The sequence below is a fragment of the Drosophila serrata genome, unplaced genomic scaffold (assembly GCF_035046125.1).
Source record: "Drosophila serrata isolate PLE 108 unplaced genomic scaffold, ASM3504612v1 contig_272, whole genome shotgun sequence".
Classification (NCBI taxonomy): Eukaryota; Metazoa; Arthropoda; class Insecta; order Diptera; family Drosophilidae; genus Drosophila; species Drosophila serrata.
In genome coordinates, this window is record NW_028257170.1 from 9,899,853 (window position 1) to 9,916,074 (window position 16,222).

At 43.2% G+C, this 16,222-nt stretch overlaps 2 protein-coding genes across 3 annotated transcripts; one reads left to right on the top strand and one right to left on the bottom strand.

Annotated features, from left to right (window-relative positions):
* Positions 1 to 1,435: 1,435 nt before the first annotated feature.
* On the top strand, positions 1,436 to 2,153 carry Cp16 (Chorion protein 16). The gene is made up of 2 exons (XM_020960530.2): positions 1,436 to 1,817; positions 2,010 to 2,153. The coding sequence occupies exons 1-2, from the start codon at positions 1,493 to 1,495 to the stop codon at positions 2,096 to 2,098; spliced, it is 414 nt and encodes a 137-aa protein (XP_020816189.1). The 5' UTR covers positions 1,436 to 1,492; the 3' UTR covers positions 2,099 to 2,153.
* A 282-nt stretch (positions 2,154 to 2,435) lies between these two features.
* On the bottom strand, positions 2,436 to 16,222 carry Prm (Paramyosin). 2 transcript variants are annotated; one of them, XM_020960876.2, is made up of 9 exons: positions 15,544 to 16,222; positions 14,944 to 15,000; positions 12,898 to 12,984; positions 12,671 to 12,837; positions 9,719 to 10,590; positions 9,531 to 9,658; positions 9,351 to 9,463; positions 3,760 to 4,375; positions 2,436 to 3,669 (listed from the first exon to the last, which is right to left on the bottom strand). In XM_020960876.2, the coding sequence occupies exons 1-9, from the start codon at positions 15,664 to 15,666 to the stop codon at positions 3,193 to 3,195; spliced, it is 2,640 nt and encodes an 879-aa protein (XP_020816535.2). In that variant the 5' UTR covers positions 15,667 to 16,222; the 3' UTR covers positions 2,436 to 3,192. The 2 variants fall into 2 exon arrangements, with proteins under 2 accessions (XP_020816535.2, XP_020816536.1); XM_020960877.2 differs by lacking the exons at positions 9,351 to 9,463; positions 9,531 to 9,658; positions 9,719 to 10,590; ... (2 more) ...; positions 14,944 to 15,000; positions 15,544 to 16,222 and adding exons at positions 6,977 to 8,053; positions 8,743 to 8,856; positions 8,933 to 9,069.

Genomic DNA, 16,222 nt, shown 5'->3' on the forward strand with positions numbered 1-16,222 from the left:
GCGAACGTGCTCCGGATTTGTTTACTCCGTTTGACTCGAAGCGGGATGCCGCCGGAGGAGGAGGAACGGAACCGTTAGCATTCAATTGCCAATTCAGTCGGTCAATAATCTTGCGGCGGGAAAGTGCCAGCGGTTCGCCGATTGCCGCGCATATTTTCTGGCTGGTAAGCAAACATACACATCTGCTGACTTTGTTTGGCCCAAAGAACTCTTGGCCATTGCGCCACCTTCGCTTGACATTCGAGCCACTCGATTCAAGCTGTGAATCATGCCGAGAATTCTTGGCTCGACTCTGGCACAGTTCTAGAGAAATTATATATCAATTTAAAGTCTAAATTGTGTCGGCATTATTTCTGAGATTTTTAAAGTAAGCCAAGCTTTTATTGTGGTTTTTGTGATCGTTTTATAACACATACTAACCTATTTGATTTATGTAGGGATTCATTGTTAAATTATATCTAAAAAACTGTTAATAGATGGTAATATTATAAACTTGGTACATTCAAGATTATATTTGGAAATTTGCCTGAATAATTATAATTGCAAAGGTTTAATTAATAGTGTTATAGATTATCATTGACTCAAGTTCTGTAGTTTAAGTTTGTGTTTGGATTTTACATAGTTTGTTAAGATGCAATGAAATTCCTAAAAAGTAAATAATAAAATAAAGATATAGATTCTTACTCAACATTTTTCTAAAGATTAAATTACAGAGTGCTAACTCCCTTACTCAGAATTCTGTTTAAGTTGTTCCAAAAATAGTTTGTATAACGATTTTACTTTCAGCTTGGTATTGGGAGTAAAAAATTAATTTAAAATAAAACTAGTTAGAACCGGTAAGTTTTATGTAAATCTTTACCAATTGTTTAAATTTATTAATAAGTATTAAACTCATAGATTTAATGAGTGTATTCCAATATTATTTTAGTTTCGTTTTTAAAATAAAACAAAGCTCAGGGGTCATGTCTGCAACAAAAGAAGCTATCATCAAAGTGGGTGAGTTGGTTTAGGTTCCGGTTCATTGATCGGTGACTTAACCCCAGAGTACCCCAATATCCGATGCGTGCGTGGCGGGATGGGGATGGGATGTGGATGGGGATGGGGATGGGATCGGAGTAAAGTGGAGCAGTTCGGGCAAAGCCCCGATACCGCACACCCCAGCACCTAGCGGAGCGTGCCGAGCCGGGGGAAGTTGCTATCAATGGAGAAGAGCTTCTCAGGCGGGGCCAATTTGGCGCGCATTTTCAATGAGCATAGAAATTGGAGACGATCCGGACTTATCGCGGGGGGATGGAGATGCTGGGTGGTCGCGGCTGACGGCCCCCCGAAAGTAAGTGACTGGCCACCGAGCTGGGTTTGGTCACGTCTGGGGAACTCACAAATCGCTGGCCAGCTCAAATGGTGTTGCTATAAAAGCAATTTGGACACACGCTTGGGTTAATTAGTTTTCCAACCAGTCCGCTCCTCGCACCACAACGCCAAACCCGAAACCATGTCCGCCAGCCTGCGCCTGCTCTGCCTGATGGCCTGCACCCTCGCCGTTGCCCTGGCCCACCGTCCCAGCTACGGCCACTCCGGATACTCTGGCTATGATGCCGTCCGTGCGGCCGAGACCGCCGAGGCCCAGGCCTCTGCTCTGACCAATGCCGCCGGAGCAGCTGCATCCGCCGCCAAGCTGGACGGTGCCGATTGGTATGCTCTGAACCGTTATGGCTGGGAGCAGGGCAGGCCCCTTCTGGCCCGTCCCTATGGACCTCTGGACAAGCTCTACGCCGCTGCCCTGCCACCACGTTCCTTCGTGGCCGAGATCGATCCAGGTGGGTTTACTTTTCCTAAGCTTGAAATAGGTCATTAACTTTGCGAAAAGAGAACTCGAGAGATAAATAATCGAAAACTAATTATAGGAAATCGAGTAGAACAAAAAAATGTTGCATTTCATAGAATAATTTATGGTAATTATAAATCCAAGTTCAACGTTACTTATTTTCTTTTCAATTTCTATATTTCAGTCTTCAAGAAGAGCCACTACGGCGGAGCATATGGCGAGAAGTCGGCGGTTCTTAACACCGAATCCAAATTGGCCGTTGCGGCGATCTAAGAGCTGCGGTTGAAAAGCTCAGAAAAACTTAATAAATAGTGATAGCTTAAAGCAAGATATATGATTTTTCATTTTGGGAAAGGGAACATACCTTTGGATACAGATTAAAACCAAAAGGTTACATCTTAAGTCTCACTTTGAATATGGAATTCTATTTATCAAATGTTTAAAGTCACTTCTTGTTAGGTTTTTGAAAGAAACGTTTGATCTTAAATTTCGTAATACCCACCTGAGAAAGCGGCATAACAGATCTGAGTGATAAAATTATTTATAGTTAATAGATCTCCCCTTTTCTCAATACTAAAACCCACTTAGTTCAATTGATTTTCACTTTGCATTTCTTATGTGTTATTATTATGTATAGAATTTCGTTTTTATTGCAAGATACAAAGTAAAAAATGTGAAATTTGCTCAGTTTTGTTGATGTTGATTTAATGTAAAATTCAAATTCGTTACGAGCACACAGAAATTTACCTACTAAACATAAAGTGAACTAAAAACAAATAGTAGAAGCGGTTGTAACTCGGTTAACTCGATGCTGCTGTGGCGTGCTTAGTGGGTTTTTGCTCATGGTGACGATTGCTCCGATTCAGATTGGATCCAATCGAACGTTATTGTTCAGCCAACTCTCTTTCTCTCATCTCTACGTACAGTATATAGTATATAGTATATAATATATAATGGTATATAGTATATGGTATATGGTATATGGTGTTTGGTTTGTCTCTATCGCTACCAAAACTCTGCCAAGTTTTCGTTGATTTGTTTTTATTTTTGTTTTTAGGTTTTCAGGTTCATTATTTTAATTAAATTACATGAACTTCAAAATAGTATTATTATTATATAGATAGGATGTGTAGTGTTATGTATTTATAGTGTGTAGCCTATACGAGCCCCGCCTCCCACCGGTGTCCACTGGGTTCTTGGTCGCGCTCCATCCGGCGTTTGGGGGGGTGTGACAAAAAAATTTAAATTATAAAAACTTTCTCACGCAATTCTCGATCTCGATCTCGATCTCTGTCTCGGTCTCGTCGCTCTCCAGATCGACAATGAAATGATCTCGGTTCGGGTGCTGGCGCTGATGTTGGGGCACTCTATTCGGTGATCGTCCTTGTGGTCTCCTGGATGTACACCTGGGATCCGGGCACCGTCGAGGTGGTGACGAACGTGCGGTGCTTGGCGCGGATCAGGTTCAAGTTGGACTCGGCCACATCGGCACGGTCCTCGGCAGCCTCAAGCTCCCGCTGGAAGCGGCGGACACGGGTGGTGGTCTGCTGGGAGACGCCCTCCTGCTCGCACAGCTGGCGGCGGTAGATGTTGATCTTGGCAGTGGACTTGTCCAGAGCGTCCTGCAGCAGGATGAGGTTCTTCTGGTCCTCCTCGCACTGCACTATCACCTCCTTGACGGTGCGCTCCTTCTTGCGCAGGATCTTGATGGTCTCGGCGTGGCGGCGCTTCTCCTCCTCCAGCTCCAGCTCCAAGTCGCGGATGCGGGCCTCCAGCTTGCTGATGATGCGCTTGCTGCCGGCGACGGCGTTCAGCTCGACCTCCTCCAAGCGGATGGACAAGTTCTAGATGAGGATTTGGGATTAAACAGAGAACAAATAATATTAAATCCATAATGAAAAGAAAGCAGTATAAGGTATTCTTCGACCCAGTACCTTGACTTCGACTTCCAAGGACTTCTTGATGGTCTCCAGCTTCACGATACGCTCCTGCTCCTCATGCACCTGCTCGACGACGTGCTTCAGCTCCACGGTGACCTTCTGGTAACGCTCGTCGCTAATGCGCAGCTCCTTGGACACCTCCTCGTAGTCGGAGGCAACGACGGACAGCTCCTGCTCCAGCTTGGACTTGATGGACACCAGGTTGACATTGGCAGTGGTCAGCTCGTTGATGCGAGTGGTGGCCTCCTCGTACTGCAGCTCGACGGTGCGCTTGGCACGGTTGGCGCTGTCCAGGTGGGAGCGGACCTCCTCCAGCTCACCGTTGAGTCCGGCCAGGCGGCGCTGGGCAATGCCGTACTGGTCAAGGGTGGCCTGCAGCTGGCGCTGCACATCCTCGTAGTGGGCCTGGAGCTCGGTCAGCTGCAGCGACTGCTTCTTGATCACCTTCTGCAGATCGATGTTGGTCTTGTTGGCCACATCCAGGGACATCTCCAGCTCGGTGATCTGGATCTGCAGCTTCTTCTTGATGCGGGTCACCTCGGTCTTCAGCCGGGTCTCCGCCTCGATGACGCGGGCATTGAGCTGCTCGATCTCGATGGAGGTCTGCTTGCTGCAGTATGGAAATGTCCGGCATTATAGCAAATATGGAATAGATATTGGATAAATCGATATCGAGAGATCGATCCCCCTTTGGAAGTAGTAGCCCCTAGAAAAGCGGTGACACCGACGTCGATGACCCTCTGAGGTTTCGCTTTGCTGGCTCTATTTTTGGCCCCAATGCCTGACCCACAAAACTGCATTTTTCGCACCACTCAGCACTCGCTCAGGTGGTGCTCTGGCATTGTCAAAAATGCTTCATTGTTTCACCCGCCACTGCATTTGCATTCGCGAATTTCGGTGTATTTTTACGCATGATAAAGACATCGAACTTGTCACAAATAGCTTGGGGCTAACATGCCAAAGTATTTGCTAAGTAGTTCCTTCTCCCCTGAGTATGTTTGTTGGTTCTTTTTTTTGGGGTAAGTGCATCATGGGTCTATTCTTGGGCGTAGGTGCACTCGTCTTGCCAACTAAATTTGAGTAATGTCTGCATTTCTGAATACTCTACCTGAATCACTTTCTAAATAGACTCTAACAATGACTAACTAATTAGTAGTCTGTTTTGCTTGAGAAAGGTAGAAAATGCAAGGCTGAAGAGCAATATCTTTACAATATTTAAAATCTATATATAAGTAAGGTTATATTTATGAGATTTGATATATGAATGTTCTAAAAATTCCCACTTATCTTAAGGCTTAGTTTACTACGTAAATAATGTCTTCTATCTCCTGAAATGATATACAAATAATTAACCTTAAAAAAAGGGAAAGTTATTAACTTGATAGAAATTAGGGTGCTGAGAAGCAGAGTATCTCTAAATTATATCATAAAAGCACAACTATCATCTACCAGAAATTCTTCTTCCCGATGATCTTTCTGTTCAGTTGAATACTCTGATATGTTTTTTGTTATTCTATAAGGAGGACCAAGTGTCTTGGTTACTTAATCTTAAAATCGTGTGCTCATTGCTGTCGCCTTGCCAAGGTATTTGCCTTGTCTGTGTGTCTTAGCTAGAAAAACTTAAGTATTCCCATTTAGATTTTAATTTTTCCCTGCCATTGTTTTCAATGTTTACGCAAAAATATATTTGCTGGGTTTATTTTGCTGTCTTTTTTTTCGTGATTGTTTTTGCTGTCATGCGCATCAGTTTTCTTGGGTTTGAAAATAAAATAAATCTCTTGTCGAATTTGAAGGACAAATCCGCAACAATAGTTGGTCGTCGGACCATCTACGCGCAAATCGAGCAGACAGCCTCGAGAGAAATACCTGAAGGTGTGGGTGGGAAATATGATCGTAGTGTTGCGGTTTGAAATCCTTCAAATTTGGGGTTGGATTAACTATAATCTAAGTGAATGTTATAGAAAAAGATTTAGGGAAACTCTATACAGAACAAAATACGTGAAAACCAATAAAATAATTTATAATATTCCCTTTCTCATATAAATAATTAAATTTATTTGAATAACCCCTAAGATCTTCTGTTCTGTTCAAAGCCCAACTTGGTCAACATTTCCCTGACATTGTTGGTTATTAATGATCAAATTGCTGGCGATTTTTAGCAATTAACCATGCACAAATATGCTGTGCATAATTCTGTATAAATAATTCACAGAAGACTGCACAACAGACACAATGGGGAAAAAGAAGGCCCAACAAAGTGTACGAACCAAAGACCGCAAAATGAGAAAACTCTAGAAACGAAAATACATTTTGTGCCAGACAAGAAACGAGAAATAGACAAATAGAGATTCGCAGTGGGGACAGGGGATTGCTCTTTTTTGAGGGAAAAATTAAGAGGATTCTGCGATGCTCTGGCAAAAATGTTCGCATTTATTACAATTTCCCTGAATTTTTATTTGGGGCTAAAAAGAAGAAACAACTTTGTGACAACATGTTCAAAATGAAACAGATTTCAAAACTAACACGCTTTCACATATGTTTAAACTTTTTTCTACTCTCTGTTAAAAAGTAACCCAATCAAGAGGTATTTAAATAACTCAGAAACACTTTGTTTTGTTTCACAAAAAATATATATGTATATAAAGAAGTCTTCCTAAGGGTTTCAAAAGTAATTGTTGACTATTTTTCCTGCTTTTTAAAAACCTAATTTAAAATAATTTATATGTATATATGTATATGAATAATCCTTGATAATTTAGACTGACAAGGACTATCTATCCATCTAACTATCTTTTAGATAATATTTTGAGATATACTTTCGATGTTTCTTTGAGTCAACCTGCTACTATAGAACATTATTTATATTACATTTTTGGGATCTTTAAAACATCTGTGAAATACCTTTAAAGATCAAATTCTTCACTCTGCAAAACTGATACCAAAAATTATAATTTCCACACTTTATGATATATATTTTTGTCATTCAAAAAAATATTTAAAAATACCTTTCTTTTTGTGTGTAGCATTTAAAACTTCGAATGAGGATGAAAGCGAAAGGGAATAGGAATTGGACTTGGGGACTTTAGGGAGGAAGGAAACCACCCAGCCAGGAGGACACTAGTGCTTCCAATACACATAGCTGTAGTCCTTGAGCTTGGGATGGGTGCGCAGGACCTTACGGCAGATCCAGCACTTATCCTCAATACCGCACCTGCTGTCCGCGTAGAACTCGACGGTCTTCTGGTTGAGCGAGGATAGCTGCCGCTTGACGTTGTGCAGCGAGGAGGAGACACGATGGTCCAGCTTGTCCACCAGCCGGTCGTCCATCAGCTCAATGTGGAGCGTGTGGGCGCGCAACTGGCCATCGCCGTAGGGCGACGATGACCTGGAGCGGGCACGGGAAACGGCACGGCTGGATCGGACCAGAGTCTGGGCCATGAAGTCCTCCTCCTCCTTCTTGGCGGTCTTGATGTTCCGCTCCGACTCCGAGAGCAGGGCCTGGGCAATGGCGCTGGCGGACTTGCCGCGTAGCTGGCGCTTAAAGTCGTCCGACATTTGGTCGATCTCGTTGTCCAACTCTATCTTACGGATACGCTGCAGTATCTTCTGCGTGTCGCGTTTGATCAAATCCTCGAGCTCCTCCTGGCGGCGGCGGCGGCGCTGGCGCGATCTCTCGACAACTGTGTCCGGTTCAAGGTGCTTCGCGACTCGTGTTGCGTCGACGAGCTTCTGCACACTGAACGGCGATCGCTTCTGGGCGCGAAAGCTGAGCAGAATCTCGTCGGCCCGCGCGGCGCAGGTGCGCGAGAGCCGGACGATCTCGTCGGCGTTGTACTGTCGCACCGCGTTCGAGGGACGATACTGCTTCAGCCCCCGCTCGCTCACCCAGGGCAGGTGGGGTTTCTTCACCTCCAGACCCTTGGCCTTGGCGTCCAGGTAGTCCAGCATTGGCTGATAGAAGTTCATGGTGTAGCCATAGTTGTCCTCATAGGTGTTTGCATGGCGCCGGAAGCGGGAGGGCCGCTGTTGCAGGGCCAGAGACATGGTTTAAGGGGGAAGGGAAGGGTACAGGTACAGGTAAAGGTAATGTGTGTGTGCGCCTAGAGAGTACTCTAATTAAAGCTACAATTGTCGCCGCTTTTGTCGCCTTGTCGCTTGGGGTTCGCCTCGCCTCTTCAATAGGTTCTCTTTTTTGGGGTTTCCTCTCGGCTCTTGGTCGGTCTTCCTCCCTTCTCAGTTGGCAGATCTGGCTGCTGCTTTGCAAATAAATTTTCAAATTTGTCGAAATCTATAAAAAGATTGCATTTCGTTCGTTCAGCTGTTGGCATCGGGCAAGGTATGAGCATAATGACGACAATAACATCGCCATTATCATCATCATCATCAGTCAATGGTGGGCTGTACTATGATTGATTCATTTTGGCAGCGATCTTATAGACAATGTCATAATAGCCACAAATTTTATGCAATAGCCATGAATATCTAGGAAAAGCTATCGAAATCGAGAGGAAATAAGAATTCATTTCCACTTGAACTGAAGACTAATGATAACTGGTTTTATTAAAGTATGCCAAAAAGTACTACCTGGGAAGCTTTAATACTGTTAAAAACAGTTGGTATTTGTGGATTCTGATTTAAAAATAGTTAAATGATAAGTTCATTTCATAAATATTTATAGATACTAGTTCTCGTACCCGTTCAAGGTAAAGTCTTTCATCTTAAGATTAATGTTTCACAAATCTTCATGGCATTGTTGGTTAGTAAACCATAATTATTTCACAATATCATTAAAATGAAGGTAACAACTCTTCAAAAGAAGTTAAGACTAGCTTATGACTTCTAACAGCAAAATATCTCTCAAAAGACACTCTCATCTCAAGATCACCGACAAAATGAATCTTCACCTGATATCAAATATCTTTAATCACAGCCAAAAACTGATCACCAACTGGAGTGATGTTGACTCTTTCAACATACCTCTTGCTGGAGAAGATGCTCTTCTTCAAATCGAAAGTTTTCTCAATGGATTCTTTCGATTTTCCTCAATGAACCCACACTCTGATTGTGTAATCGCAGCAACTGCGCAATTTTCTGCAGGGGTTTTTCGAAAGGGTTTTGATATATATTTTCCATATATTATAGGGAATTTCTACTAAACGAAACTCACTTCTCGATGGAAGCCTGAGCAGCTTGGGCGTGGGATCGTGGATATAGGATTAGATATAGCCTGGCTCCTGAATAGAAAACTAATGCCGTTGCTTTTTGCGCGAATAAAGAACTCGAACTGAATGCTAATTGCTAAATGGGTCAGTTCGCTATCAATTGTGTTGGCAGTGAAGATCGATCGAAAATGAATCGATTGTTTTCCCCCCCTAATACCCCAAAGAGGAGGCCTTGCAGTGTGTTTTGGTTTTTTGTTTTTGTGTGGGGTGCTTCCGCTTTGGCAAAGGAAACAACAACCCAGCGATCGACCTTCGTCTGTTGTCGCTGTCAGTTGAGTGCCAGAGGCGGGGGCCACTTCCAAAGGGGGTTTCAACGGATCATCGATATCTTGGATTATATTCTTAACTTAAGTAATAACTTACCGGATAGCCTCGATCTCCTCATCCTTCTCGGCCAGGCGACGCTCGGCGTCGTGGCGGTACTGGTTGAAGTCAGCGGCCAGACGCTGACCACGCTGCTCCTCAGCCTTGCGGCCCTATAATACACATTAAATAATAACTAAGTAATATGTCTAGAATTTTAAGTTATTTTTGGCTACTTACAGCCTCAGCCTCCTTGTAGGCGGCGGTCAGCTCATCGCGCTCGTTCTCCAGACGACGCAGCTCCAGCTCCAGCTCGTGCAGGCGACGGTTCAGTTCGTTGATGGCGCCCTTGGCGTCATGCAGATCATCTAAAAAGATCACATAGTTAATATACAATTTACAAATAGATAAGAGATAAGAGAACCCACCTCCCAGCTTCTTGTTCTCGCGGGCCAACTGGTTGTTGGAGTCCTTGACCTTGTCCAGTTCGTGCACGGTGCGGACGAGATCGGCCTGCTTGTTCTTGAGGTCACGCTGGCTGGTCTCGTACAGGACAATGGTCTCGTCCAGGCGGCTCTTCAGCTCAACGTTGTGCTTCTCCAGAGTGTTGACCGACTTGGTCAGCTCGCGGCAGCTGTTGTTCGACTTCTCCAGGTCAATGATGAGCACCTCCACTTCGCTGGCCAGACGGGTCTTGGTCTTCTCCAGGTTGTTGACCTTGACGATGAGCGACTCGATGTGCTCCTCGAGCTCGGTGATGCGGACCTGGTACTTGCGGCGGATGTCCTCAACCTCTTCGGCGCGGGCAGCCACCTCGGCACTGTACTTGTTCTGCCAGGAGGCGGCATCGGCATTGGCCTTGACCAACTGACGTTCCAAGTCGATGCGGGCCTCCGACTCCTCCTCGAGTTGACTACGAATCGAGTCCAATTCGATCTCAACCTGATGCAGAGAGGATTCGAGCAGCGAGCGACGACGGTCCTCATCCTCCAAGCGGCGGCGGGCGTCCTCCAGCTGGGAGATCACCTGGCTCTTGGAGAACGAGACCGTGTCGAGCTGGACCTTCAGATCTTGGACGTCCTTGATCAGCTCAATGTTCTCCTGCGAGAGGCGGGACTTGTGCGAGGTGATGTCGATCACCGTGCGGTTGAGCTCCTCGATCTTCACATTCAGCTCGGAGATCGAGATCTCCAGCTTGGAGATGTGCTTCTCCGACACGATCTTCTCCTTGTTGTAGGACTCGATCTGGGAGAGCAGCTCGTAGACTTCAGCCTGGAACTTGGCCTTGTCCTTCTCGGCTCTGCAATTTGTTTAATAGGTGTTCCGGTTTAGTCTTGGTGGGTCTTTGATCACGTTCCCGATACTTAGGCATGGTTTTGTGAGAGAGATCGGCCGGGCTGTGAATCGCTAGCAAGCTGGGTCGGATCTGCGAACTTTCGGCCAAGGATCGAGACTTTATCGGGCGATGATTGGTTATCGGTTAGTTATCGATCATCCTCCGACAGTCTTATCGATCAGCGGTCGAAAGCTTGACAGTCCAAGGGTTAAGATCATGTTTTGGTATGCCTGGAAGCAAGCTTATGAGAATTGGTTTTGCAAATATGTATAATTAGGCATGCTGATCACACGGAATAATTAGGACATGACGAGGGTATTTATTTGATTTTTTGTTATTTGAAAGTCATAATAAAATACAATCGTTCATTTCTATATTTTTCATCACTACGTTTTTGTGATTAAATCGATTATGTTATCATACAAATTGTTTTGTTCTCTCTATCGATTTTTAGGAAGCATTGAATTTTTAAATAACTCATTATCGAATAAAAAATTTAAAAAACAAAATTATGTTATCGGTGGAATAAATATACATATATACACCATATGAAATCGTTTTGCATAGGAAGATCTTATCAATGTTAATTAATATTAGAATTGATATTTTGGATACATATTGGCAAGAAACAATATTTTGAAAATGTTTTCGATACATATATGCTTTGGTATTTTTCATATTTCAGATTTAAGATTACAAAAATCCTTCAAAACATTATTAGCAAAGATCGAAAAGATCTATTAAAGACAAAAATGGACATATATAAAAAATATAATAATAGGAACAAAAATCAAATAAATTCCCGTTACATGTAGTTCTGATCATTGATCGAATTTATTCATTTTTCATATGCAATTCGAGGCATTTCGCCAGACTTTCCACCTGCCGCTGGGCACGATCGGCGGCGATCCGTGGATCGGTGCAGCCGACCTTTCCCACCCGCTAGATGAAGAGCCAGAAAACGTATCGAATTTCCATAATACACGGTGCGACGGAGCGGGACAGCAACAAAAACAATCAACACAGTTTTGTATATGATTCAATCAAAGACATATTTGGGTTGGGCGTTGGTGCGAACGGGCGAGCGAGAGCGGCAACAAAGAGCCTCTCCGCTCAAGAATGTAGATGAAAATTTCAAAATTTCTATAAATAAATGAAAAGCGAAGGAAAAACAAAAACAACAACAGCAAGAAGACAGTGGAAAGGAAAATATTTGGCCCGCTTGCTTTTTGTTGGTATGCGTATGGGAATTAACATATGGAGGAAAGTTTCGCCAACGAAGCACCACCAGCAAAGCTCTTCACGAAAAGCTTTTCCCCGAGCAAGCGGGACAGCTGGCTGATCTTCCGTTTGTGTTCTGTCTTTGTCGCTAAAACGGAAGTGCGCAAACTCGGGCGCACCTACGGAACACCGAAAGGTGGGGTATCCCAAAGATACAGCCAAGAAACTGGACTGTGGGCCCTCAAGGCCCTCGATAATCACTTGCATTATCAGTTTAGTACTTGGAAAATCCATTTGCTCGGTGATTAAAGCTCTTAGCCTTGAATCGCATACCGATTTCCACATTCTGCGGAGGAGCGCAGATGAATATGAAGAATTCTTTGCAATTTATTTTTGGAAATCGGCCGATTCGATTTGGAAATATGAGAGGCGGCCGACTCGGCAACCGAAAGTTTTCTCGATTCTTCGGACCCGCATTTGTGTCAATAGAACTTGCAAGCCGTGCAACTTTATGTTTTCTTTTTGGCCATTTCGCATGTCATGGCATTTTGATGAATTGTTTATGATCTGTTTCGATTTTGGTTTGTGTTTCTTTTTTGTTTTGTTTTGTGGGTCAGCGGGGCAGCACAAGGTTAGCGGTGGCATTGTTGTCTTACTGCACGAGATCTCAATCTTGATCTAGATCTAGTTCTAGATCTAGAGACATTGAAATGTCCGCCAGCTGACGCCAATCGATCATCGTTATGTGGAAATGTGTTTGCGGGGTGGATGGAACAGCACAGGATGAAAATGTTTTACGCTTTATGAAGTTTGAAAATCCTACCTAGCCTTGTTTTTCGTTAGGATTTCAACCTGCTCCTGGAAATCCGTGATAATTTCGTTGTGCTTTTTCTTCAAAAGCGTGGCGGTCTCCTCCGATTCAAGATGAACATCCTCCAGCAGCTTGCGCAGCTTCAGCAGCTCAGCGTCACGCTTGCGGTTGGCTTCAAACTTGTGAATTATATAGTTAGTTTATAGTTCAGATATCTGAGGAATATATATGAGACTTACTTGATGTTCAGCACCACCCTCGGCCTCCTCGAGACGCTCGGACATCTGAATGACCTGAACGCTGAGATCGGCTTTCTCGCGCTCGATCTGAAAGGGTTATAAGAAAACCATGATTAGTTTAAAGCTTGTAATAAACCTAAATATCTTTTAATTATGTTATTTTCCTCTCAGTTTGAATCTTATTTCATAATCTACGTTCTATATATGTGTCGTTTGAAATAGACTTTGAAATTTCATAATCGAAAATACCTATAAATATGTACCGCAAACTCAAACGGTCCATAATAAAAATTATAAATCACATTAATCAGTCAAAAATAATTATGCACATGCAACACCTAAAATAACAATGGCATCATGCCAAGAAATCCTCCTCCTCCTCCGAGGTGTATCCATATAGTCCGATTGCATCTGCGATCTCTCGTATATATCTTTTGTGGAGGCGGGCGGTTTGCATTTCCAAAAAGGCACATCTTTCGAAGGCATTTTTCGCCTGAATAGAAACATTTTTTGTGTCCGTTCAGTCTCTCGGAATCTAAACATTTGCATTTCGCCGAATGTCGACCTCGTTTTGGGCCAATTTTTGTGCGAATTGTAATTAAAATAGGTTTTACGAGAACTTTGTGCTAGTTGCTTGGGCTTTTTAAAATGTGAATTTCCAACTTAAATGCCTGAGGAACTTTTGTTCATTTTCCTGGCTTTAATCTTTGGGATCCTCTGGGATCCCCTCTCTATATATGTGTTTGAACATTAATGTTTATGATAATACCTAGGGGAGCATGTGTTTGTTCATTTGGCATAACGGAGAGTTCGCCACAAAGGCCACGTAAGAACGGGCCGTAAATCCATTTGCGCCATATGTATCTTGTAGATACATGTTTTTTTTGTGCCCCCGCCTTATGCATATAGCTGTGTGATTTGGATACGAAAATCTGCCAGCGGCGGTGTGAAAACTTTTAATGTGCATGAAAATTATTTAATTTTCCCACAAACACACAGTCACAGGCAAGAGATTTTCCGAGCGGATTTTCAGAGAGGATTTGCTCAGAAGATATTTCTCATGGCTAGAAAGAGAAACAGATGATGTTGATGGCTTTTTGGCCACTTTATTTTCTTATTTTCTTCTCGCGGCCGTTGGGCTGTTGGCCGCTGACTGCTGGCTGTTGGCTGTTCATATTTTTGTTGTTTTCAAGTTAATCATTCGCTTCTGTGTATTGAATGTCGTGCGCTAATTTTAGCCATTTTGTTCCATATTATGTGAGTGTGCGTCGGTGTGATATGCTGCTGCGGTGTGGGGTGTGTGTGTATAAGGCGAAAGTAATTAAAGTTATTTCCAACAAAATATAAAGCACACATTCTTGGCCAGCCCCTGCCATTCCCATTGCGATTCCGATTCCGAATCCGAGATCTGGGGCCGCATTTTCTAAATTTGTAATGCCAAACAGGAGCGCCGCGCTGAATGAAGTGCACTTTTCCGCTCTCTCTCTCTTTGACTTTGCAAAGCCAAAAAGGAAAGCGGCGGAAAAGTCAGAGGGAAAATCATTTATCAAGCGATTGAAGTTCAATGCACATCATTATCATTTACTTTCACACTTTCGGGAACTCTGCGAAGGGTAGTTTATTCTTAGACGCTTTGCTTTCTAGCTTTCTAGCCGCAATTTGCATTTACATTTGTTTGCTGCGTTTTCTATCGGTTTGCCTGTCTATTTTGATTTTAATTTGCTTTTGCTTTTCCACATATTTTTGCTGTTTTTAGGGTGACATTTGCGAGGCGACAAAAGTGAAATTCGCTTTTTCCTGGCGCCTTTTCGCATTGGGGAATGCTCTTAACCCGCCTTCGAGCAGGTGGAAGCGGGTCAAATCTAGCCTACAATTGAAACCAACAACTTTATCTACCTCAGAAACTGAAAAAATCTACAACTATTGATATATATTTAAAATATGACTCTATTTCTATAGATATTTAATTTTATTACTTAGAAACTCGCATCTTAACATAATAATATGAAATAAGAAAGATATATTATAATTATTAACATTACTCACCCTTTGACGCAATTCACGTTCAACTTCAAGATCATCTTGGAGCAAACGGATCTTGTCCTGCAAGAAAATGGTGGATACATTTTATTCAGAAAGATCTTTCACGGATTAATTATGATTATTAAAAATATTTTGAAATTATGGCACTATTAGCACAGCATTGGTTTCTTCACACATTTCTTTTTCTTCGATTTATTTTTCGCATATAGGTATGTATATATCTCTCGGCGGTGGCCATTACATAATTTTTAGCAATGCATATGTATATACTGGCACGTATAGATACATATAGACATCTAGAATTTTGCTTCACCGAAAATATTCTATATTTCCACACACAAGAACGCGGCGAGAACTTAGCACACGAATATATATCTACCGTATATATGTGCATTTGATATATAGAGTGTAGATGAATTTTTCGGGTTTTTTACTTTGTTTTTTCTTGTATTTCTGTATATTTTCTACACACAGATACCGCGAAAGGCGAGAGAAGAATTCTCATAGATTTAATAGAAATTTCGGTGCACACGCATTATTTGGTTCTCCTGGCAGAGATCGGAGGATCTTCAGGGGGATCTCTCGCTGATGACGATCCCTTACCTCCAAGCGGGAGAGCGAGCTCAGATCCTGGATGTATTCGATGTTGACATCGGCGGCACCGGGTCCCGTGGACGTGGCCCGGTAGGAGTATTTCGAGGAGCGGACAGCCTGCGATGACGACATGTTGCTAGGTCAGATTTTCAGAGACTCAGAGATGGGGGGTTTTCTCCAAATTGGATGTGAGTATTATGCGATCGATCGGTTCGCGTGAGTCGCGATTCAAAACTTAATTGTGATTATTTTCCTCTCAAGCGAAAATCTCTACAGCACCGCACGCAGTTTTGTAGTTGTCACCGAGTCACCGAGAAAATTCGTAATAAACGTCGGAGTAAGGCTGGTGATCTACTGAACAAGAGATCCCGTTGTCGTTCGAATAAAGAGTATTTCGTTGATTTGGTCGCTGGTCGCTGGTGAATTCGTCTATTTCAACGATTTCCTCGGCTCCCTTCGGCAGCGATCGGGTCTTTTCGGCGGTGCTCGTTTGGTGTTCGTTTAATCGAGTGGCTTTTCCGCGGAGCAATTTCCCACCTCCTTCCACTTTCGAGTGGCTTTTCACGCGCCCGGCGCGTTGTGTTGTGTTAATTGCTCAGTTGTGTGGAACATTCTTTGATTTTCCCTCTGTGTGAACGCATTTTCACGCCACCTATGTATGTATGTATGTTGGGGGGGATGGTCCACC

Excerpts from the sequence above, each read along its gene's own strand:
- Cp16 (XM_020960530.2), top strand. The coding sequence starts at position 1,493 with ATGTCCGCCAGCCTGCGCCTGCTCTGCCTGATGGCCTGCACCCTCGCC. Across the intron at positions 1,818-2,009 it reads CGTGGCCGAGATCGATCCAG|TCTTCAAGAAGAGCCACTAC; the intron begins GTGGGTTTACTT and ends TCTATATTTCAG.
- Prm (XM_020960876.2), bottom strand. The coding sequence starts at position 15,666 with ATGTCGTCATCGCAGGCTGTCCGCTCCTCGAAATACTCCTACCGGGCC. Across the intron at positions 9,659-9,718 it reads CGAGAACAAGAAGCTGGGAG|ATGATCTGCATGACGCCAAG; the intron begins GTGGGTTCTCTT and ends TGATCTTTTTAG. Across the intron at positions 9,464-9,530 it reads CCTACAAGGAGGCTGAGGCT|GGCCGCAAGGCTGAGGAGCA; the intron begins GTAAGTAGCCAA and ends TGTGTATTATAG.